Below are 24,237 nucleotides of genomic sequence, written 5' to 3'. Positions count from 1 at the left end.
CTGAGAGAGCGTTCTGTGTGGCCGCAGGCCACGCCGTGTTACCGACTGATGGGATTCTGAGAGTCACTGAAAGGCCTTTGCGAGGCAGAAAATGTGATAAATACCAAATGAGTGAGGAAGAGGGGTTTAAAGGATACCATAGAAAGAAAAACTGTGGGAGAGACAACGATAGAAGAGGCCATGACACTTTCATTGAGAGAGTTTCTGGAGACCGGGTGAGGAGCAGCTGAGGATTGCCAGTACAGATACCATGTTGGTTTGAGTGGAGACCAGAGAAAGTGTCAAGCAAGGCTGGTTTTTGAGTGATTCTCCACAACCAGTCAAGTGCATCGGGTCATTTGTACGTGGTTTTGTAAGTTTAGTAGATCAGAGAGGTCATGTCTGGGCTGTGGTTAAAAAATGCAATAAAACATGGCAGTGATGTGTAATTATGACAAACATGGAGACACAAATATTGCTGGGTGCAGTATTCTAAATCTAGACCAATTACTCAATCTATTCATAGCATCTTACAACAATACACTCCAAGCTTAAGGTTGTGCTGGCTGAGAAAATATTCCTTACTTTTAGCTTTCATTTTTATCTTGATGTGTTTTCTATTGGCTTGAGAGAGTTAACACTATCAAAGTGTATTAAGGTTTTAAATATGTGGTTTCAGATGTACCATTTCAACAGTTTGAAGTCCTTTTAATGCGATGCTAGAAAAACCCCTGGAGTTTGTACATTTTTTTGAAGCACAGTGATGTTCATCATCCCACTATCCAGTGTCACTCAGTCAACTAAAACAGGGATAATACAGGTTTCCTTGGCTTTAAGTTCAGTTGAGCAATTCAGTATATTGATAAAGGACCATTTCACAACAAATGGAGCCTAGGCGAAAATTCAAACTGGGAGACTCGACCAGCTTCACCACATCATCTAATCACCACGCCTGGCCTCAGCCAATCCGGAACGGAGCTCCACGCCGCTCCAGCCAATCGTCATCCAAGGACACCTTCAAGAGTTCAAGCTACCCTGGGGACTTCCTGCTCGTCAGCCGTTAACTTGGAAACCCACCTCCTCCCCATTGCCACCTCCACCATGAGGGAAGTCCTCCAGGATCCCCTGTCGTCTCCTCTCCAGGCTGCTCCACCACCAGTTTCGGTCCAGAATGGAATGACTATCCCGAGTTCGCCGAGCAGACTGCCTGCTCACGGCGATCCTCGGCTCACGGTCTTCTGCCGGGGCCGAGCGCCAAAGAATTGTATCATTAAATCTTTTTAACTGCTATTTTCTTCTCTTTGTGAGTCTCTCCAGATTGAAATGTCAATTCAAACTACTTTGCAAGGTAAACAGTTCCAATTTATACATGGAAATATACAATCATTATGATACATACATTCTAGTTCATCTCTGGTTATACTAATAAAATATATAAAATTAAATTCAACATTCTTAGTGGAAGGATTTTCTTTCTTGTGGTTGTGAAACACCCTCACCCATCACTCCTACGGGCTAAAAATTGGTGTCTATCATGATAAAGTGAAATTCTAATTTTTTGCTTTTCTCTTTACAAGAGTAGGAATATTTGTTGCTTTTGTGTTTTTTCAAAACAGCCAATAGAACACTTAATTATCCCAAATTGGTGTCTATCATGATAAAGTGAAATTGTGTCCAAATCTTTATGTCAATATGGGGAACTTCTAGTTTATAATCTAAACTAAACCACTCTGACAGTATGTTGTTTGTGCCTTACTCTGCAGAGCTCAGCAGTCTTGATTACTGCCAGTTTTTGGGTCATGAAGGGATGGGTTTTACATGTTAGCTTCTACAACACACCAGAGCATTTTACATTTTACTTCCTCTCATGAAGAACACAGAAAGGCAGGTGCAGTTTATGATTCATCTTTGAGTAAACTTATGACTGTTAACTGGTGGCTAGAAGCTTGTGAGTGGGATCTGCAACACTTGCAGCCTGTGCTGAAGCAGCCACTAACAGCCGCAGTGTCACCAATCATAAAGACAGAGAGACAGATTTACAGTTCACAGTGAACTATGGCGCGAGTGTCTTCTGCCATCCATCAGATTCACCCCCTCATTCCTTCACCACTAAAAGAACAACTACCACTTTCTTTGCTCTGGGGAAGTTGGATACAACTCACAGATGACAGTATGAATTAAATCTCCAGATATGTATGTACTCGCTATTATAAATGATCGGGGGTAGGGGCTGCTTAGGGCCCTGAAAGATGTGATTGCATGTCGGATTATGCTAAAATCCTATGACAGCATCTTTAAACAGTGGACAAATATGAGCTGTTTTTTTTCTCTCAGTGGATGAGCCATTTTTACTGTGTCTCACACAAAACCCTCAGCAAACCTACATTTTACAATTTGCTGGTCAACAGTAAATAAGTGTAACACCTCATGTACTTCACTGTCCAGAATGACTGCCTTTGTCCAAAGATTTTCTGGATGGTTGACTAAATGTCACAACACACTGTTTTATTATACAAATGGTAAAGCGCTGCTGGCTCAATGAGCTTTCCAAGACCACTCAAGATGACTGTGACATAATCATTTTGTCTAAACATAGCTTATGACAATTCAGTAAAAATAGTTTTTTATCAAAAGAAGATGCTGTTTGTGTTTTTATTGATTTCTTTTTTGGTGAGACATAGTGTTATGTTTTTGTTGTTAGGTTACTTGGGTGTTACCATAGAATTGCACAAAAATCTGTGAGGGATGGCAGAGTCCCTGCTCGAAATTCCGTGAGAGACTTGTACGGAGCCTGGTGCCGGAAGCCCTTTAAAAGGCTGTTTACATCGTTTTAAACTGTATGATTGTGAGCGTGAGTGGAAATAAAAATAGCAATAGGTGTTTTGTTCCATATAACACAGTAGGAGTGTAACAGGTAAACCTTTTATGAATGCAAACTTGACTAAAAACCAACCTGTTTAGAATTGTATTTAAAACGTAATCAATTACAAATTTATCGATGGAACTTGACTTATTGTTATGTTTTGATTGTTGATTCTATGTGGCATTGTGTTTCTGTGTTTGATTTGATGTAAAGCACTTTGACATTCCTTGCTGCTAAAATGTGCTATACAAATAAAATTTGATTGATTGATTGATTGAAACTATGAAGAGTTTAACTCCTCTCATATTTCTGTGGGAAGTTCCTTTTGCCACATTTCTTAAATTTGGGTGGATAATAAATTTTTCTAGCAATCATGAAATAATGTGTTTATATGGTTATCTTGCCAATTAACTTCTGTTTTATTACTGAAACTATTTCAGGAATTAGAAATAAAAGTATTAATATTCTGAGTACATACATCTAGCATTGCCTGTATACACAGTAGCATAATGCGGGATGAAGTGGCTGAGCAACATTCATATGAAGGCATTTTTGTGTAGACATTTCTTCGTAATTACATTACAGTGTCACAGGATGCAGTGAGCCAGACTGTAGAGCTTGATTCATCTGTTCAAGCTTGTCTGTCATCCAGAGCTCAACACAAACTGACAGCCGGTCTATAACTTGTTAGCGGTGAAACAAGGACATGACAGACAAGGACAGTGTTACAGTAGCAAAGAAATACGAGTATTTGGAGCAGGTTTCAGTCTGTCTTTTGCTTTCTACTTGGGCTTAGACTTCAGCCTCTGCTCATTATCTCACTTAATCCAAGTGTTAAATCCAAAAAACTGATAATCTCCTACGTGTGAAACAGTGTTTAGCAAGACAAAACAACAGATTTTAAATTATTTGCATAATGAACAAATAAAATTCATCTGGATGAATCCTGACCACAGGACTGTAGGATGATCAGCTTGATCCTATTGCTGAATTTGAAGGAGCAGCTGTGCATACAAACCAGATCGTTCTGGTGGCTGAACCTCTTATCAGAACAAAAGAAGCTGCTGCATGTTTCTGCCACATTTTATAACAAGCTGTTTTTGCATAAATACTCCATAATTGTGTGGGAACATCATCACAGAGCAAACTTTTATTTGATTAATGGTAAGTGCTTTAAGAGCAATTTTTCACTTTAGTTTAAAAGTTTTAGTCTTGGTCAGGAGCTGCTCTCTCTGAGCTTGTTAGACTTGACCTTATTAAAAAAGACTATAAAACTGTACCTTATATCTCCAATCAGATTTCATTACTTGTTTTCATTAAGACTCAGCTCTTCTCATCTCATTGTGAACTTTATTTGATCAGGGTCTCACTTGAGTAGAGTCAAATTATTGCAAACTGAAATTATCGTTTGAGGTCATGAATGTTTGAGAAGACTCAGTTCACAGAGGTCTTAATCCAATGGAAAGCATCATGTAAGCGGATCAGAGGAGGAAATTGTAAAATGCAAGACAAGGGTCGAAATATTTTTAGTCACAACATTTTTTTATCGCCACTTCATATTAAAAACTATATTCAGTCATTGTCTGAGTGTAATAATTGTCTAATGCTGTGACATTTTAATAAATTTGGGTTGGGGGCTATTAAAAACAAACATCCGTAGTGTATTGAGACCATATTCATATTTTTGTAGTGATTTAACATTTGCTTCTAACATTCATTGGTAGTTTGTTAAACTTTATCATATTAAAATTGTTGAATATATTTAGAGCCTCCCATAATCTGGGTCTTTTATTATGTTTTGGATTTTTGTTACGTTTTCTCTGGCGTAGGGGATAGCGTGGTGGCGTAGGGATAGCGTGACCCACATTTGGAGGCCTTGAGTCCTCGACGCGGCTGTCGCGGGTTTGATTCCCGGACCCGGCGACATTTGCCACATGTCTTTCTCCCTCCCCCTTTCCTATCAGCCTACTGTTATATAAGGGACACTAGAGCCCACAAAAAAAGACCCCCTGGAGGGGAGGAAAAATAAAAAAATAAAAAGTTTGCTCTATTTTGCCAGTTAAGTAAGATAAGGATATGTGTTCAGTGACCCTTTGTCTTTAGTGTACTTTTTATTATCTATTCAAGTCGAGTCATTTTTTATTACAGTTCCCCTTCTGACTCTTGCATTTTTTAAATCATTCACTTACACTTTGTATTTTTGAGTTATCACCTCCTTACTGTTGGATCCAAGTGTTCCCTACAGTTATTCTTCCCATCTGTTCAACTCTTAATGCCTCAGTTTCATCAGTTGTGGATGTGGCTTAATGTTGGAAATACTTTAGGAATGATTATGGTTTTCTTTCTTTGCATTTTTTGTTGTTGCACATGTAATTTTAGTAACTCTTGCTTTAAATCCGCTTGTCTCCTGTCTGCTTCCTGCTTCTGGAACCTCTCTTTACCACAACCACATAACAAAGGTTTTCATTTACATGAGGCGGCTGAATGCTGGGGCAATATTGTAGTACCCATAGTATTTTTAAAGCTTTGACATATTCATCATTTTACCCTTTCATAACGAAGTCTGCAAAAAAAGCCACTGTTTTAACAAGCTCATTAGGATCCGAGGCTCTTGTGTCCAAGCTCTGCAGCTTAAAGCGACAGGACATTTGTGGAATCTTTTTTTTTTTTTTTGTAAGTAATAATATTCGATAAAACAGATAAAAAACAAATGTTAGGTAGAACTTTGATTTTCTCTGTCTAATTATTATTCCTAAATCTTAGTGGTGTAATGAGAACTCATGAGATTTGTGCCAGATTGAAATGTAGTTTTTTTATATCTGTCTTTTTCCCAATACACTATTCAGGTGCGTATAAAATGACCTAATTTGACTTAATTAGCATTGAAGAAACCCTCGCCTTATTCAAATAATTTATACTGGCTTGTTAGAAAGTGAAATTGTGATAGGGAGAGAGATAACTTAAAGTTTTGTGAGCTATTTAGCCACTGTAGCTAAATAGCAATGCCAAAGTTTGCGTCCTAATGCTTTTTCCATTCAGTTTATGAAATCTATTCATTAGGGCTACATAATATATTGTAAATGCATTGTTATTGCTATATAACTGGGTATGGTACTTAACCTCATATCATTTGTTTCTGCTTAAAAGGAAAACTTTGGTTCCCACTTGGCACAAAATGCCTAAGACTGTGAAAGTACAGGAACCAATGGAAGAATCAGAAGAAAAAGATGAGACAGAAAGGAGTGGGGAAAATAGCTGGACTTATCAGAAGTATTATTGTTATTCCTATATTGAGCAACAGTATCACAATTATTGGATTTACTAATATGCAGCCCTGCTGTTATACTTTTTTATTTCCAAGGTAATGGTTGAACTTTTCTTTCTTTTTGCTAGTGAAAACTAAAAGTGTACATTTCAGTGCTTAATTTTGAAGTTTGTAGAGATGATACTGAATTTAACATTTGATTTACATTATAATAATAAAAACAAAGAAGGGTGATATCATTGATGCTTCCGTTATAGCGATCACATTAAACTGAGTCCTGCTGAAATACTGAAATTATTATATGAATATGATTTATTAAAAAAATATTGATTGGAAAAGAAACAACTAAAATATTTTGTTACACACCTAGTTTTATCCCATTTTCTTTTTTATATGCGATTTATGTTCATAACTAAAGTGCAGGTCAGCTGATCCGGATTGATAATAGTTATGCTTTACATGTAATCGGAACAGTCATTTTCTTTTAAGTTGATTTTTTATTGTTTTATCCTGCAGTCTAAAAAAGCCATCCTACATAAAACATTGGAAATATAAAAAAGTCTTTACAGCCTGTATGCTGATTTCTTTGTCTTTACCGCTGACTTATTATAAAAGCAGAAGAAGACAATGAAACAATAATTTTTTTTTCTGTGTGTTCTGTGATGTTAGCCTGCTGGCTGTATAATAAATACTGTATATGCTGATGTTTTAAAGTGCTCTCACACTGAGTAATCAAAACATTTGCACACATTTCCTATGTGAAATTCAAGCTGTTGTGATGTTATAGTTGTTCCTGTATATAGATTAAAGATTTCCCATGAAGATTCTACGATTCTCTTGAAGCCTCTTCAGCATAACTAGAACTACTCTGGCAATAATTTCTGAGACACAGTGATTAAATATTTTCTGAATTCATTCAGGCTTTTATTTCCAAATCTAAGATCAGCAAACATGAAATCTCATGGATGTTTTTGAGTATTCTTGAGGATGTATGGAGATCTACTGTTTGTTTTTTCTGGTGAAATTTGTTAATCCTAAAAGAAAACATTTATATTTATTGTCAAGAAAGTCTAAAGAGGGACACTAATCTGAAAAATTTACTGAATTGAATCTGAATCTGAAAACCCCTCTCTGGGGTTCAGTGATTAAATGTAACATATAATAATGTTATCAACAATGAATGTACATCATAGCACCTAAAACTTGCATACAAATTAACCCTGTTATGAAAACGGTTTCCTTTCTTGGAGGGAAATATTGGAATGTCCTTGGTGAAAAGATTGCAGCTAGACCTGCAGCATAGCATTTGGTTGGTTCAGCCTGAAATATCTCATTGGTTGTATTTTCATATGATGGTAATTTGAACTGAACCAAACTGTTTAGTTTCATGGTTTTCAGTGATAAAGTGAAATATGTTATTTTTATATATATGCATACAAAATATGTTATTGTAAGAGAAATCTGCTAAAGTTTGATAGTGAAAGCAATAATAAGAGTTGAGTCTATCTCGTCAAATTGTGGTGGTGTTTGTTTATTAACAGAAGTGAAGAACTTTGCTTGATGCATCTGCTTTACTGTAAAAACAGTTTTATTACATTCAGATAAAGGGCAGGAGCAAAAACGCCAAAGAGCAGCCAAGATTTGTTTCTAACAGTATTCTTAGACTCTAGTTATTTATGATCTTTTTGGAAGAATGGTCCCAGTAGGGTTTTGTGTTGTTGCTGTCATTATGTTTTAGAAATGGGATGCTTGGAGCAGGAGGCAATCTGTCTGATAACTTCATAGTGCAGTTGGAATGCAGAGAAATATTCTGCCGCCTTTTTCAGCCAACCATATTAAAATGTGTAGGACAAATGTTCTTTAGGAAAACAAAAACCTTTCATGGTTGATTTACAGCCACTCTAAATCCTTTGTGACCAGTTGACTTCACCTTGACACAGAATGGCAGCAATTTTTAAAGATTGATCACATTTCTGAAAAAGACCTTCAGTGTTTCTTCTTTTCTGTCTAAAAACTGGCTTGGTTTCTATATTAAATCAAACCAGTTTTTAACTCTATCTGAGCAGTTATTCTGTAAATGTGCTCCCACATAAGGATGTGATTTAGTGCTGTAAGAAATGGTAGCAATGAGACCTGTAGCCGGGTAGTTGTTTACCTTCACAGAACTATTTTTTGACCCCTCCTGACCTCTTGTCTGCTTTAAACGAGACTCCACTTGCTCCCAGTCATGAAGGAGTCTGAAGAGAAACGGTGTCATTTGCAGCGTCGAGAGATTGTTTCTGCAAAGACGCCGCGCCCCTGAGCTGAGGTCGAGCTGAGCTGACATTCTGTCTCGGAATGTGGCGGCAGAGGACATTTTGTATGATGCACTGTTGCAGATGCTCACAGCAATGTTTATAATTCATGCACTCCTCTGCCAGCTTATATACCAAATGTTTAGTCTTGATTCTCACTTGTACACATCATTTCAAAAATACAAATAGCTCCAAATGTAAAGAATTGTGTTTGGCATATCACAGTTTTTAAATGTGAACAATGCTGCATAAATAATGGATTGAAGGTGACATCTAAACAGCAGCAAGTTGCACAAGTAAAGATGGTGAAAAAAACAAAAAACAGGAGTTGGAGCTGTTTGCGTGTACAGGCAGCTGCTGATGCAACTCTGATGATATAAACAAAAATGGCTTCTACAGAATAACAATTTTGCTTATTGGTGGAAAGAAACTTAAATCTGCAAAAAATATACTGGATCAACTTCAATAAACCTCATGAAAATAAATGTTTTTATTTTGATAAATGGACGACATTCCTTCCAACTACTGATTTGCAAAAGATGACGAGTCTATTTTTACAGAGAAAGCTCTATATGAAACAATTTTATATATATATATATATATATATATATATATATATATGTATATATATATATATATATATATATATATATATATATATGTATATCTTATAACGTTTAAAAGATTGTTTGTTTTTACTGTGTTTAAACATATCTGGTTATCCATGGCCATGTGTTGTATATAATCAGTATAAATCCAGAAGGTCAGAAGGCAGTATTTTTCCTCCTCTCATCTTTGTAGTTTGGAATCCAGTGTCGGAGAGGAAAAGTGAAGGATGCTGCTCAGTCAGCAAGGCTGGATACAGTGGGAGGTGTGTACAGTATGTGATGAGAGATGGAAGGAGGTAGTCGCATACAGATTTATGAAGAAGGACGGATTGCAGCAGAGTGAATAATAACTCCGGAGTGAGAGCATAGCAAAGTCCCATGAGGCGTGCACATTATCATAGACAATGTGGTGGGGAGGCCGCTGGATTCCCCAGGAGGAAGCAGAAACATGTACACACCGAGCTGCTTGCTGTGATTCTGCGTTTGTGTCTGTTTGCGTCCGCAAATATATAAAAAAAGAACATCGGCTGAAAGAGAAGGATATAGAGTCCTGGGCTGGGTCGTATATTAGCTAGAATTTATCAGCCTGGTGGTATTTGATTAATTATTCATCATGCTGTTACTACACAAAGTAAAGCTTTTAGTGGAGGTTTATGGTGTAAATACAGTTTTCTCTCCATGCGCCTCGTTGATAATGTTTAGGGAGATCCTATATGCTTGTTAATTACTGGGCTTTTAAGGATAAATGTCATCAAAGAAAAATAAACTGAATCATACGTTTGAATTTTCTCACCATAAATTAGTATCTCTATGCTCAGACCATTAAACCACACTCTGTTGATTTGAGACAAAATTAGACATTCACTGTGGCTAGGCAGAGTTTTTAAAAATTCAGTGTGGAATTTAACTAGACTGCAGAACATAAATTGATGTATTTCAGCTAATACCCATTACTGTCCACCTGTCAATTAAAATGTTCTGTGTAAAATGTTGAAAGTAGCTCACTTTAATTTCAATTCCCACTAAAAAACACTTCAGAAAAGATTCCCGGCTCACTGACTTGGTACTTGTTGATGAAAAAAGAAAAGAATTTCCACAAAAGCTCTAGCTTTCAAGAAAACCCCCCACAAAAAACAAAAAAACTTTTCATCTCTCTTTTCTGCATAATAAGACAATTTGGTCTAAATATTCTTGGTTTTCAAAAGTGTTCACTCTCAAATAGTGCAGATTAATCACATGCAGGAGAACTATGGCTGCCTTAAGCGTATCAAGTAAAAATAGTATTTCTAATTTCGAAGTTGTCCAAAAGGTTAACTAGCTAACACTCATGTCCTTTTCATTAGTTGAATTTAGCTCTGGGAAATGATTGCAGCGGACCATAAATAAGAACACTATATTCAAAGTTGTATGAGTATTGCATACAGAAGATGCTGTTTAATTTCCACTTGATTATTGACTTCCTCTCTAGAAAAAAAACAGTGTCCATTTGGTAAATGACCTCCCCCAAAAAACTATTTTTATTGTTTTTATTACTTTTTAAAGTTTACATTCTTCTCCTATATGGGCTCTCTTTCCATAGCCACAGCATTTTTTGTGACAGGTTGAAATGACATTGTTACCTTTGGCTTTTGTAATTTACATTTTTTTATTATAGATACTGTTCAGTTGTTTTATCAAGCTATGAACTGAATACTTTAATGACATAATGCACATAAATTGTTTATGGTGTGAAAGCCGGGCTTCTCTGCTTGGTGAAATAAATTTGAGATAAGTCACACTCAATTCATCTATCCTCTACAGTAGCAGACATAATTTCTGAGATGGCTACCATTTTTATAGCAAGATTTGCAACAGACAAAGAGCTGCACATAAAATGCAAACAAAATTACACATTTCAACTTTTCAACAAATTATCAGTGCCAGAATTTGAAGCAGAGCTTAAAGATGATCTTCAGTGTTGCTCTTTTTGGATATCAACATAAAGAATGTTAATATTGCTATACAACCTTTTTTAACCTTTCATGAGAGAGGTTAAAAAAGAGTAATGGTTCAACATTTTCCTGTTTTTGTTCCATCATTTCAATTTTCACATCATTTTCTGTGAGCTTTTGCACTAAACGCATTTAATGTTGGCATTGTGGACAATTAAGGTTTCTTTAACGGTACTGAGTTTGTGCTTAAATTGTGTGCAGTCGGCTCTGCTGCATGAGCAGAGATTAGAGAAACGGCATCAGATTGGTCCTTTTCATGATTTCTGTATGTTAATTAGCAGCATTAAGTTAAATCACAGCAACTAAGTATGAATCAGCAGCTCTGGTTGGAGAGGCAATCATCCGCTTAATTTTCAGCCTTGGCTCATTGGTTCATTTTTTCTGTCACATTGGTCTAATTGCGATTTGAACTGTAGGAACTTGTGGAAACCTGGATGCCGGCAACGCTGACAGTCATCTGCCCAGTGACAACTATGCCTCTTTATTAGCAGCAAATCATTGCATTAATGTCTGAGCAGGAAACCCCACCAGGCTCAGAGTCTAGTCAGCTCCTTGGCACACAGCAGTGCAGCAGCCAGCCATGCCATCAGGCTCGCAGGCAGATCTGGGCTGAGCAACAGCAGATATCTTTGCCACAACTGAGGAACGCGCATCAGCTGAGAGTTGAGCGGCAAAGACTGTCCGCGTCATTATGGGGTTCTAGTGAAGCAGAACACCAACAAGCTTCGACAGCAGTGTACCCAATGAGTCATTACCCTCATTAATCAATTTTCTTTTCTGCTGTGGCTCCTCCTGCACAGCAATTACATTATGTTGAGCCATTAAAATGCAAATTTGTCTTTCATTAGTTGGTTCATTTAAATACTTGAAGCATTGTTAAAAGTAGTATCCAGTTGCTTTTGTTCCATATTTCTAAGTGAGGAGACGAGGGACACGAAGTAAACAGTTAAATCCCAGACTATCATTCACTTTAGTAACAGGGGAGGCTTTGTTTATTGTTTTTATTTTATTTCATTAAACAAGTGGTTATGCTGCTGAGTAGGCATGTTCCAGTATGTGATTTTCACAGTTGGATAAAAATTCCTAAATGTTTTTAAGTTTTTGAACTTATTTTTATTATAATGATGCATAATTAGACAAAATATTAATCAGTCAAATTATTTATAGTTTGATGTCCTTATTGTGTAGATTTTGTGAAATTTGTTTTTCCTTTTCTGCTGCTGTTTTGAGTAACACTTGGAGTTTAACAAGCTGATAGTAGCTAGCTACTCTGAAGTCAGTTGCTTTATTTTAGCTGTCATCATTTATTCCATGTGTTTATTCACCATGAGTGGGACTAAACCAAAAAGGTATTTCTTCATTTCATCAAATGTATACCTTTACTGTCTCAGGAGAGCTGCCTCCTGTTTTTACATCCTACTAAACTAGAGCAAGAAGTTATTTTATTTTGGCAGTTCTATTCAGAAATTGGTATTTGTGTATTACACAGATGCATTAGACTGAGAGAAATATATTTCAAACTTTGCTTTCCGCAAATGGAAAACAAAACAAAATAACATTTTCAGAAAATTACAGTATTACACAAGATGAATAAAATGGAAGAATTTTCATGTACTGTACAGCATCTGCACTCAGTGATTGGCTCTGTCTCCTTTTCCACGAATTACTGCGTTTATGTAGCAAGGCATGGAGATGTTCAACCTGTGGTTCTGCTGAGATGCTGAAGATCGCCTTGTTTGCTTCAGCTGTCTCATCTTCGTCAGTATGGCAATAATCTATACATGTTTCATGGAGTTTAGGTCAGGCAAGGTCGCTAGCCGATCTAGCAGATTGATACCATTGTTTTTTGTTATTTGCCCATTCCTTTTAGAAAATGAAATCAGTATCTCTACAATGTTTTTTCAGCAGAGAAAAGTATAAACTTCTACAGTTTCTCATAGATGTGCTTGGTTTGGCTTGACAAAACACTTTGGATTAACATCAATAGATGACATTCATCTGCAAATCAACAGTTATGGAAACTTCACAATGGATCTCCAGCAACTTGGATTCTGCACCTTTCTACAGAGCTACATTCATGTTTTCTATTTCTTTAGCAGCAGGAAGAAAGGTCTGACTTTGCCTTCTGTTTTAGGAAGAATAGTCAAATATCAATCAATAATTACAAATGCTGACAGTACATCTGGATATCACTTGACTGTGTAGGAAAGTATTTTAGGCTTCAATTTCTTGTACATATACTGGATTTTATTTTCTGCACAGCAGATACACATATAGCATTCCATTTAATCACATATAAAACATCCTCTCAGAGGATTTCAACATTGTTTTCAATCCTCTCTCCGGGTAGCTTGGCTCATGACATGACTAGAATCGATTTATTTCAGCACAGATTTTATTGTTTTCTGTGTTGTCAGAGCTTTGAGGTTTTTAATCTCAACAGTTACCCAATTTACAGTAAAGTATTTTTTCTGACTGTTCCTGGAAAAACATATTAGAGTCAAATGAAAGCACAAACGGCAGCTATCATGTCTGTTCTTTACGTTTAAATGTACACAAGATAAATCCTTGGACGAATGGAAGCCTTTCACAATGCCTTCTTAGTGATTTATTGAGGTTTCTCTGGGAAGTGAAAGCCTGCCTGACAAAACCTTTGTCAGCTCACCCATTTCCTTTCACTGTACATTGTACATATCTTGCTGAGAGCCACAATCACTGATGATAAATAGACACTCTATCTCTAATCACTGCCATTGGGCCGCCCTTACAGAATCGGCCACTCATTTTTGGGTTGGCAAGACAGCTCAGCAGCCCTGCCAGAGGCGGCGGTGCTTTGTCTGAGAAAGTGTCTCCAGCCTGTGGACTTTATAGCCTCTTGCTTTTACAGAAGCCCTGCTGCTTCACATGAATAGCAGAGCTGCATAAAACATGGCAAAGGTAGGAAATAAATATAAGTTAAAACCTTCTTATTAGCCATCATAACTCAATATGTAAAAAGTGATTATGAGGTTTAAAATATTTTCCTACTGGCACATTTAGATGCTTAATTACTAAAGGTTGTGAAAAGCATTTTTACAGTGAACAACTAATGCATTAAGGGGAAACAATACCTTTCATCCAGATTTCACATTTACTGTAAAAACATGTATTTACATATTTTCACACTTGCAGAAACAAAGCCATTGAGTTTGGAGATTTTGTTGCAGTTGCTTGATATATCCATAATAACATACAAACACTCTAAATTTCTTACTAATACAGTTCAAGTATTAGAAGGTTCATAAATATAAACACAAGCAACTTTAAACTTAATACAATTAATAGAGATTTGATTTGAACCCAAAATGTTGTTGAATAAACATTGCATGTCTAATAGTGCGCAGGAGTTTTATCTGCCAGGTAATAACCCAGCTTTTTTCACATCTTTTTAAGTGGTAGTTTGGTAACAATTCTGTAGTTTGTTTTAAGGTTTTAAAAAAAAATTGTTCGACTTTATCAATGGGCATTTTTCTGCAAGTCTATTAGTGAGACGGCAATAACATAAATTGATGTTTAAAATATACCCTATAAAAAAGTTGTATTATATGCTTAAGCATGTTAATACATGCTTAAGCATATAATATATACATATGAAAATGTATACAGAGACTAGAGAGAAAATGAACAGATGTGAGTGAATTCCCATCTTGATCAAATGTTCCGAAGTGAAGCAAATTGCCCTTTTTGGCACCTAATTACAGTTTCCTTCTCATCCACCCTTAAAATGGCAATTTCCTTCTCAATGGGTCTCCAAGTCAATAAGTGCCATTCTGGTTCATCCTCTCAGCGATCAAGACAGACAGTGATTATGGAGACATACGGAGACGCATGCAGTGTTACCTGTTATTTCATATTTGGCTTAGAACAAGAAATCTGCCACACGGAAAGTAGCAAGGCAGTGCGCTTCATAGATTTTAGTATACGTGTGGTTACTGGAAGTTGTGAAAAGGTTATGAACAAGTCAAGTTATCTACAGATTGCACTGATCTTAAAAAGAGTTCCTAATTCTGGAATGTACAGGATTAGTTATTGATGCAACAATGGTTGACTTTACTGCAGTCAGAACACGTTTTATTACCTGTGACATTCAGTTTAACAGTGATTCTTGAGAATTGGGACAAAAAAGGTTTAAATTTTTCCAAAATATTTTTTAATTATTCCTCAAGCTTACATATACAAATAATGTTTTGGAAATGTAAAGATGCTAAGGTGCAGGCGCCCAGTTGCAACATTTTTTTTGAAAATTACATTTTTAATGAACCTCACCCAGAACTTTGTCATCATCATCTGACAAAAACAAATATAAAATTATTGATATTTGATATGATATTTTTACTCTGTTTTAAAGACTAATGCTTATCAAGACACAAAAGAAATACTATTTAAAACAAAAAACAATATAAAGTCCATCTGACGGAGTTGATAGTGCATGATGGAATTGACACAGAAATGAAGATGGTGACAAACTAGTGAGTAAAAAGAAATACTTCATACATGTGAAGTAATGCCAATTATGTAAAATAATAAACTAACTGCACACTTAAGTGAGATTTATCAACACTATCACTGAGAGTCACACTATCAGTTAAAAACTCTGATGGAGTTGACGTCTGACAGAGTTGATGAAGTGCCAAACTACTTCAATTTAAATGATGTTATTCTGAAGGAGGCCATATTGTAGCTCATCAGGTCCATGAAATCTTTACAGTACAAAATCAAGTATTTATTTCACAAAATTTCATCAAAGTTTTGTAAATTGTCAGTTATAGTGTTGACACATCATGGTTGTGACGAACAATTTAGGATTAAAACGGAAGAAAAAACTTACGAATAATCTAACCAGAGCTGCTTCGCCCTCTTAGCAAAGAGAAGGGAAGAGGTCATGGGGTCCTCAGAAGTTCTGATGCCCCCCAATAATGCCAGATTTTTTTTTTACACTATTTTTATGTCTGACGGTGTTCACAAAAACAAATTTCAATTGAGTTTGAAAATATCTATAAATATTTTTTAATTCGATTTATTAACTTTTATAATGATTTATTTGAATAGTTATACTTAATTGTCATAATATATCAACTTAGTATTCCTTTATTTGTTTTAAACTACTATAATGTAATATATATATATATATATATATATATATATATATATATATATATATATATTATATATATATATATATATATATATATATATATATATATATATATATATATATATATTTTATTCAAATTTTGTGCTTTATCCATAGGACCTGTTTTGTCCCTCTACCCAAGAATCACTGTTGTTTTTTTTCCCCACCAGGGGCTCTTTTTGTGGGCTCTAGTGTCCCTTTATACACAAGTAGGCTGACAGGAAGGGGGGGAAGGAAAGGGGAGATTCGACGGCAAATGTCGTCGGGTCCAGGAATCAAACCCGTGACGGCCTAGTTGAAGACTCAAGGCCTCCAAATGTGGGTCGCGCTATCCCCTACGCCACCACAGCACGCCCCCCCAAGAATCACTGTTAAAACATTTTTAAAGCAATTTTATGTCGTACAACAGATGGGGGAAAAAAATCTGTTTTAACTAGTGATCTTGCTCTTCTTTAATCAATACCACCCTGCAGCTGCAGGAGACTCAGACAAGAGGAGACAAAACACTGGGGAACATAATTACATGGATTCGCCTCTCTAGGCTGACTTTTTAAAGTTGGCTTGCCTCTAGATGTCTTTGGAGAGCAAGATCTCTTTATAACAAGCACACAAAGAGAAGGCGAGGGCATGAGAGCCTGGTGGTTTGAGAGACTTTCTCACAAGCACAGGTTCACCTCGCCGGTCTTATCCCCACAGTGACCAATGATTAAGGATTGGGTCCAATTGTGTGCTTGTAGGAATACAGCAGAATTTCCTAATTAACATTTGCTGTCATGGGGATTCCGCAGGAACTATCCTTTTGTCTGTAATACCAACATAGTGAACATTGTATTCCTTCAGGTGTTTCTGTCCAGAAAAGTTGCAGTGTAGCCACTGCAGCCCAGGTGCTCTCTAAATCTAATCAGAGCCAGATTTTATAAATAACCAAGTCTGTTGTTCTGACAATCAAAAAGAAAATGAATAGAAGTTAACTTGATTCAATGCTCTCAGTTTTTTTTTGACCTGTTGCATTGTTAAAACACAAAAACAAACTAAAAAATAAAAAAACATTTCCCCAAGCTTATGAAGTATGAACATATATTTCTCATCATCTCCAGACAACAGTAGGGTGACCAAACATCCGTATTTCCCGGGACATGTCCGTATTTCACATCCTGTCCCGGGCGTCCCGGGTTTTTTTTAGAAAGTGAGGAAATGTCCTGTTTTTTAAATTACCTTCATTGGACCATTAAATTTACAAGCACTAGGGCACAGCGCACGGCGCTGCGTGTGACATAATCCCTGAGCCGCGTCAGTGCGGGCAGCCCTGCGTGGCTGCAGTACGCCAACAACATGCCAGAGCGCAAATGTATGTTTACCGACGATTTACAAAAGAGTTTCCCCGCTTTCAGACCCCCCGCACCCCCTTCAAGGTGTCCTGGATTTCCCAAATGAAAATATGGTTACCCTAGACAATACTGTGACCCACTAGTTGGGGTCTAGTGGATCATATTTTATTGTTATTGCAGCTGAACAATAAAATGTGACCCACCATACTGACAACTGAAACTTTTACTTAATGTAAATAAATAACTATCTTTTACAAGAAACAACTTTGACTTTCATTGCTAAATCTTTATGTCCATGATTAAAACTGCATCACGTATCAATATATTATGAGCTGGAATTTCTTGTGGTAACTCATATCTCTCTGTTTACTGATGTAGATCATCTTTGCTGTAGGACTCTAGGTTCATAAAGCAGCTGATACTGGGAAATGGAAAATGTCTCCTTTGAAATGAAAGCACTCTTTATTTCCAAAATAAAAGTGGCATATTTAAATTTTTGTGCAGTCAAAAACCTGGTATCATAGTCTAAGTACAGACACTGAGTTGCCAATAGTCTAAAAACCTGGATGACTGATACTCTTAATGGAAGTGTGAACATCTCAAAAGAGGGTAATTAAACAATGTCTGTTAAGTTTTCTTACAAGTTGACTTGGAAGAGGTGTTGGTACTTTTAATGCATGACCCAATGTATGATGAGAACACAGGGCTGCTATTTTGTTGTATGCAAGTATTTTATGCCCAAATGTTGCGCCAGTTATGCCATATTTCCTCCTTTTGGCATATCCACCTGACTTTTTTCGTGTTTCACATTTTTAAAATGTAACAACCCAATGTTAAACCCATCATATTGAACATTTATTGAATTAACAAAATAGTAATTTACAGATTTCCCTGACATATATATATTTTCCTCTTTGGAACATTCAGTTTTGTCTCTTAAAACAGCTTCCCTTTTGTTCAGTTTAAGGATAATGTTGACACATTTTTAAAAACATAGCCAGATTTCTCAGTTTGTGATGGGCACTACCCTTGAGGTTAGTGACACTTTGCTTGTGGTGTTCATGTGTTGGAAAAGCCACTAAGCTTGTCTTGCAAAATGTTCTTGAACTCTTTCTGTTGTGAACATACCAAGTCAGCTGTATATTACTGTTTGAGGACTGATAAGTTTCCAGAAACTGAGGAACAGTATTCATGTGTTAATTTTTCCTTTCATACCACAACTTTATTTCTGACTTTAGGTCGTAGCTGAATTAGGATATTTGACGATTTGATCTCCCTCTCTCTCGGTTCAACAGAATGGCGAGGCATCACTCTTTGAGGTGAACATTCGTTACGTCGGCGGGTTGCTCTCGGCATACTACCTGACAGGAGAAGAGGTAAGATTAATAGATGTCTGTTGTCTTTTTTCTCTGATGAGATCTGCTGCTTCCTTTAAATCCATCTAGACCTGGAGTTTGAGTGATGAACATCCTGTGTGAGTGTGACAGTAGAGCGTGTTTGTGAGAAGTAATGGGTCCCCCAAACTACCACCAAGATACTTCTAATGAAGCCTCTTTTTGGTAGGGTTTTTAATGGGCACTAATTAGACAAAAAAAGACAGTTAATAGTTACAGATTCTGACCAAATCTAACATGTTAATAAAATTATGTTAAAGTTATAGATTACTGTTTCTAATATTAATTAAATTTTGCTTTATGGGCTTGGCTAAACCACCCATGTTTTTATTAGATAGTCAATATTGGGTTGTGTGGTTATAAAAAAGATAGTTTGTCAAAGGAAATTTATTTGAGGAATTTCTGACTATAAAGAACTATCTTTAATTAGTTAATGCTCTTAATAATTCATTTAAATGCTCAAATTATAAACAATCAACTTGTTTAAAGTGAATTAAATAAGCATAGATACTTTTGTGATTGACTGTTTCAATTCTTATTTGCAGAGATTTGATCATAAATTAATTGCTTGTAAATTTTCAAAAGACTGAGTCTGTGATTAATGTATAAACTGATTGTGTATAAACTTTATAAATGTATAAACTCATTGTGCTTCCAGTGATGTTAAGCGGTTAGTGATGAAAATAATGTTTCTATAATTTGGCCTAAATCACATATGTCAGTAGGCGGTCATCTGAAATGCTCGGCTGATGCAACATTCATTCACCCAGATTGGATATGAGCCTGGAAGTGATATTATTGTCAATGGGAACTTAAAATAAAGCCGCTCCATTCACTCTTGATGAAGATGTTATTTTTTACACTGATAAAATAACTTATGGCAAATTTGGAGAATCTTTGACAGTGTGAATGCAACCTTACTATTGCTATGCCCCCGCACCGTCAGGCTTTACTCTTTCTTCCCATAAAAACATTTCCATCTCCTGATCAGTCCGTCATTTAAAATTTCATGGCAATTATGCTGTATACATAATTTTTTTGTCACACCTTTCCTTATCCTCCAACCCAGCAAGACACCTCAGAGTTTATCATACTGAGGCAACATGCTGTAGGATCACACTAATCATCAGTTTAGCATAGGCAGTTTTCTCATAAAATTCCCAACCTTTAAGGACCTTTAGTCAAGGACACACTACCGTCACTTCCACCACAACTTCAACTCATTAGAGCCTTATACTGACTTTATAACGTTTATACTCACTCTATAACTTTACTGTGAAAGTTGAAATGACTCTTGGGGCCCATATATTCTCTAATGCTTCCCAAGAGGTCACCTATGGTCTGGCCAATTCCTTTTTGACATGAGACCATCTTATAATGTGAATTTAGACACAGACATTTCTTAGGAATAATCTACACCCACAGCTCAGTTTATTAGGGGCATCTTGCAAGTACTTTTCCTTCAGAACTGTCTTAATTCAGCAAGTTGTCTCAAACAGATTTTGCTTCATGTTGATGTAGCAGTGTCATGCTACACATCCATTATGTAAAACATCCAAACCACCACATCCCAAAGGTAATCTACTGGATTGAGATTTGATGACTGCACACTGAATTCACTTCCATATTAAAGAAACCAGTTTAATATGATTTAAGCTTCATCACATGATGCATTACCTTGCTGGAAAGATAAGTTAGTAGATGGTACACGCTGGTTATGAAAGAATGGCCATGGTGTGCAACAATAGTCAGGTAGGCTATGGCAGTTAAACAATGCTCATTAATACAAAAGCCCAAAGTTTGTCACTAATCTGTGTGAATTGAACACAGTTCTTTGACTGGAATGGGGTCTGCTGTGGTCTTCTACTATTGCAGCACATCTGTTTCCATTTTTAATCTGGTGCGTGTTCTGAAATATTCTTATCAAATTAAGAATATTTTTGCTAAACCTGTCTTGTGGAAAAGCCACAGTAGATAAGTAATTTTTTAGCTGGACTGGGTCATCTAGTCCACATCTATAGGCCTAAATGCATTTGGCCTCTTCCATGTGATTGGCTGGTTTCCTACTTGTGTAAATACACAGTAATTAAAAAAAAATAAGATATTTTATCTTCCAAGAAATACAAAAATCATCTTTCTCAATGTAGTCTGAAAAAAAAAAATATATTTTTTTTTAAATGTAATCTGAAAAAATTTAAATTACTTAAAAAAAAACTAGAAATACGGGTAACCTAACATCATTGTAATTGTGATTAATAAAATTAGATGTCTGTAAAGCAGGATTTGTACATGTAAGATGTATTTGATAAAAATACACCAGTATTAACTCTTATCAATCAAATCAAACTTTATTTGTATAGCACATTTCAGCAGCAAGGCATTTCAAAGTGCTTTACATCAAATCAAACACAAAAATACAATGCAACATAGAATCGACAATAAAAACACAACATAGTCAGATTCCGTCAATAAATTTGCAATTGATTACGTTTTGAATACAACTCTAAACAAGTGGGTTTTTAGTTGAGATTTAAAGGAAGTCAGTGTTTCAGCTGTTTTACAGTTTTCTGGAAGTTTGTTCCAGATTTTTGGTGCATAGATGCTAAATGCCGCTTCTCCTCATTTGGTTCTGGTTCTGGGGATGCAGAGCAGACCAGAACCAGAAGACCTGAGAGGTCTGGAAGGTTGATACAATAACAGCAGATCTTTAATGTATTGTGGTGCTAAACCATTCAGTGATTTATAAACTAACAACAGTATTTTATGTATCTTATGAAACCATGGAACTTTTCTATTTACATTCTGCTTTATATAAAGTGGCGATGAAGTAAATAATTTTTTTGTAAGACCCTTATTAGCGCCATTTTACAAAAATATTGCGTCAAATCAACCCTGAAGTTTCAAAAAATATATATTTCTATGAACTTCAGGGCAGTTTAAGGTTTTGCTAAAAGACTCGAGCGTTGTACACTGATTTTTAAAAGATGTCCTTGAGTCTGCCACATTCATTTGAGAGAAGCTGCTGGAAGCAGCAACCTGTTGTTCTGAATCCGACAAACATTGCGTGTGCTAAAGCTGGCTCTGCTTGAGAAGAAGCGTGACGATCCTCTAAGCCTTGCCTGGATAAATAATTGTTTAAAATTGCCTATGACGACTACACAGCACGAATGGGCAAGTTTATTATCAGAAAATTGTGGAGTTACCGGAGGTCAACATGTCGCCATAATAAGTATCTGCAGCCTTTTGGAGCGTGCACATTTTGTCCTCAGAAGCTGCATGTTTTTGAACACTGCAGTCAGAGGAAAGAGACTGAGATATGTGCCAAAGCAACATTAGTGGAATGAAGATGCAGTGACATATGAACATTCAGTCGCTTTAATGGACATTGATTTGCAGGCCAGCTGAGTTGAGGAGAGAGTGGAGTAAAATTCTTCACTGCTGCTGAATGAGTGAAATCTGAATACATTACCGGAGCAGAATATATTGTTGGATCTATTATTTCACATTTGCCTGCCTTTAAAGTCATGCAGAATATATTCCCCTGTTTTATTCACTGCTCCGTGGAATTTTTATAAATGGAGTCATTGATGGCAATTTCTAAAATGAACATACTGTGTAAAAAATAATTTCTTTAAAGATTGCCTCTATTTTATCACGTCACTCAAACATAATTTGTTATGAATTCCAAGCACCTTGAATAAAAACTACTTTTAGCCTTCATTTTTTTGCCTTCTTTGCTTGGGTCATCATGTTTGCACACTAACTAGTACTTTTTTCTTCTATTTTAAATCCTTTGTTTACACAATACCATCTTTTTCAGTTTTAATTTACTAACAAGTCTGCCAATACCCTTCACCCTGTGCAGATATCAATCACATGGGTTTGTATGTCCTTACTGAGAGCCAGATTTCTAACAGATCACCCATCCTCCCCTTGATTTACCCCCATTAGAAACTTTCCCCTGCAGTCTGCCGTTCAATTTGGATGATAAAACCAACAGATTGAAGCTTTGTCGCTGCTGTTGGACTTAAATCTGCTGAGACATTGTACAGGAGACTATTATGAGATTGTGGATCCCGTTTGACCAGAGGATATTGGGCAGCTGGTGCTGCTGTAAATGATTGCTGGGGAGCGGAAGATGATTATGACTCCTTGTGGGACACAGTTTGCTGAAGAAGTGCTTCAAGCAGAATGGCAAAAACACCTAACCATTAATAACTTTCTGTTGTTTTGACCATGTGGGATGTACTTTTAATGTGTGTGTTTTCTTGGAGCCCCAGAAGGCATTAATGGTCAGTCTTATGGAAACGGTCCTTACACCGTCTTGTTCAAGGTGGTCCAGCTGCTGCTGCCACTTTGTCATCTGTCATCACAAATGCCCGCTTAGGTCCAAGAATTTGCACCAAACAGACAATTATTGTAGGTGGTACTGTGTTTTGTTTTTAATTTTGTTGGATTCTATGTCATTTGGTTCAGAATTCAGAAAGGAAATGGGCAGAGAGAGACAAGAGGGAACCCCTGCATCAAAAATCCCAAGATCGAAATTCAACTTTTTGTTGAGGGCCAATATCTTTTGCATGCTCTATCCCATCTTGTGCTGCATTTTGTTTAAATAAAATAGATTACCCAAATAATGGGATCATGGAAAACTGGTTTTGCATGGAAAACAAAGGATCACCGGTACATGTAAAATTATGACAAGCTGCATAATTTCTGTACTGTAGGTTGGCAACTAAAGCAGATATCTTGAGGAATTAAGCAGTTAATTCCTCAAGATATTAACTGCATACCAGAATTGGTATGTTGTTTTAGCACCAGCAGGAAATTCATTGCTTTTTTGTTTCAAATAAAGTAATGTCATTCTTTTAGGTCTTTTGAAATTATTTTAGCTTCTTCTGTGTTTACTCAGTAATACCATGAGAATTTCATGCTGGCCCATGCCTAATATACACACGTGGTGCAATGTCACAGCCAATTATGAGTAATTGACCAGTCAAGACAGCAAGGCTTCTTTAGATTGTATTTTTCAAAATACTTTATGCTGCATGTGGCATATGTGTATATAAAATGGCCTACAGTAGGACCTTCTTTAAAAAATAATACATAAATGTTATTCTGAAAACCAATGTGCTGGTCCTCACTCATTTCCTAATAGTCCATAATGTTTTAGATATTTATTTATTTGATAGTGCAGACAAATATCTAAATTCTTGTTGTACCTCATTATAATAATTTCAGAACAGACATTGCCTAATACAGAGTTACAGTATGACATTCCAAAATTGGTTTTAAATAAAATAATAATAATAAAAAAAAAACAATTTAATGAGTGAGTCACAACT

The 24,237-nt window shown here is 36.2% G+C and overlaps 1 protein-coding gene across 1 annotated transcript in view; it reads left to right on the top strand.

Moving 5' to 3' along the window:
• The window catches only part of LOC122831705 (mannosyl-oligosaccharide 1,2-alpha-mannosidase IA), a 203,026-nt gene that overhangs the window by 123,367 nt on the left and 55,422 nt on the right, over positions 1-24,237 (top strand). The window contains exon 4 of the mRNA XM_044118087.1: positions 18,797-18,877. Coding sequence (XP_043974022.1) covers positions 18,797-18,877 — 81 coding nt within the window. The remainder of the gene's footprint in view (positions 1-18,796; positions 18,878-24,237) is intronic.

This window comes from Gambusia affinis, linkage group LG05, assembly GCF_019740435.1.
Source record: "Gambusia affinis linkage group LG05, SWU_Gaff_1.0, whole genome shotgun sequence".
NCBI classification, from domain to species: domain Eukaryota; kingdom Metazoa; phylum Chordata; class Actinopteri; order Cyprinodontiformes; family Poeciliidae; genus Gambusia; species Gambusia affinis.
The sequence above is the reverse complement of the archived record's forward strand: the minus strand, read 5'-3'. Positions and strand labels throughout refer to the sequence as shown.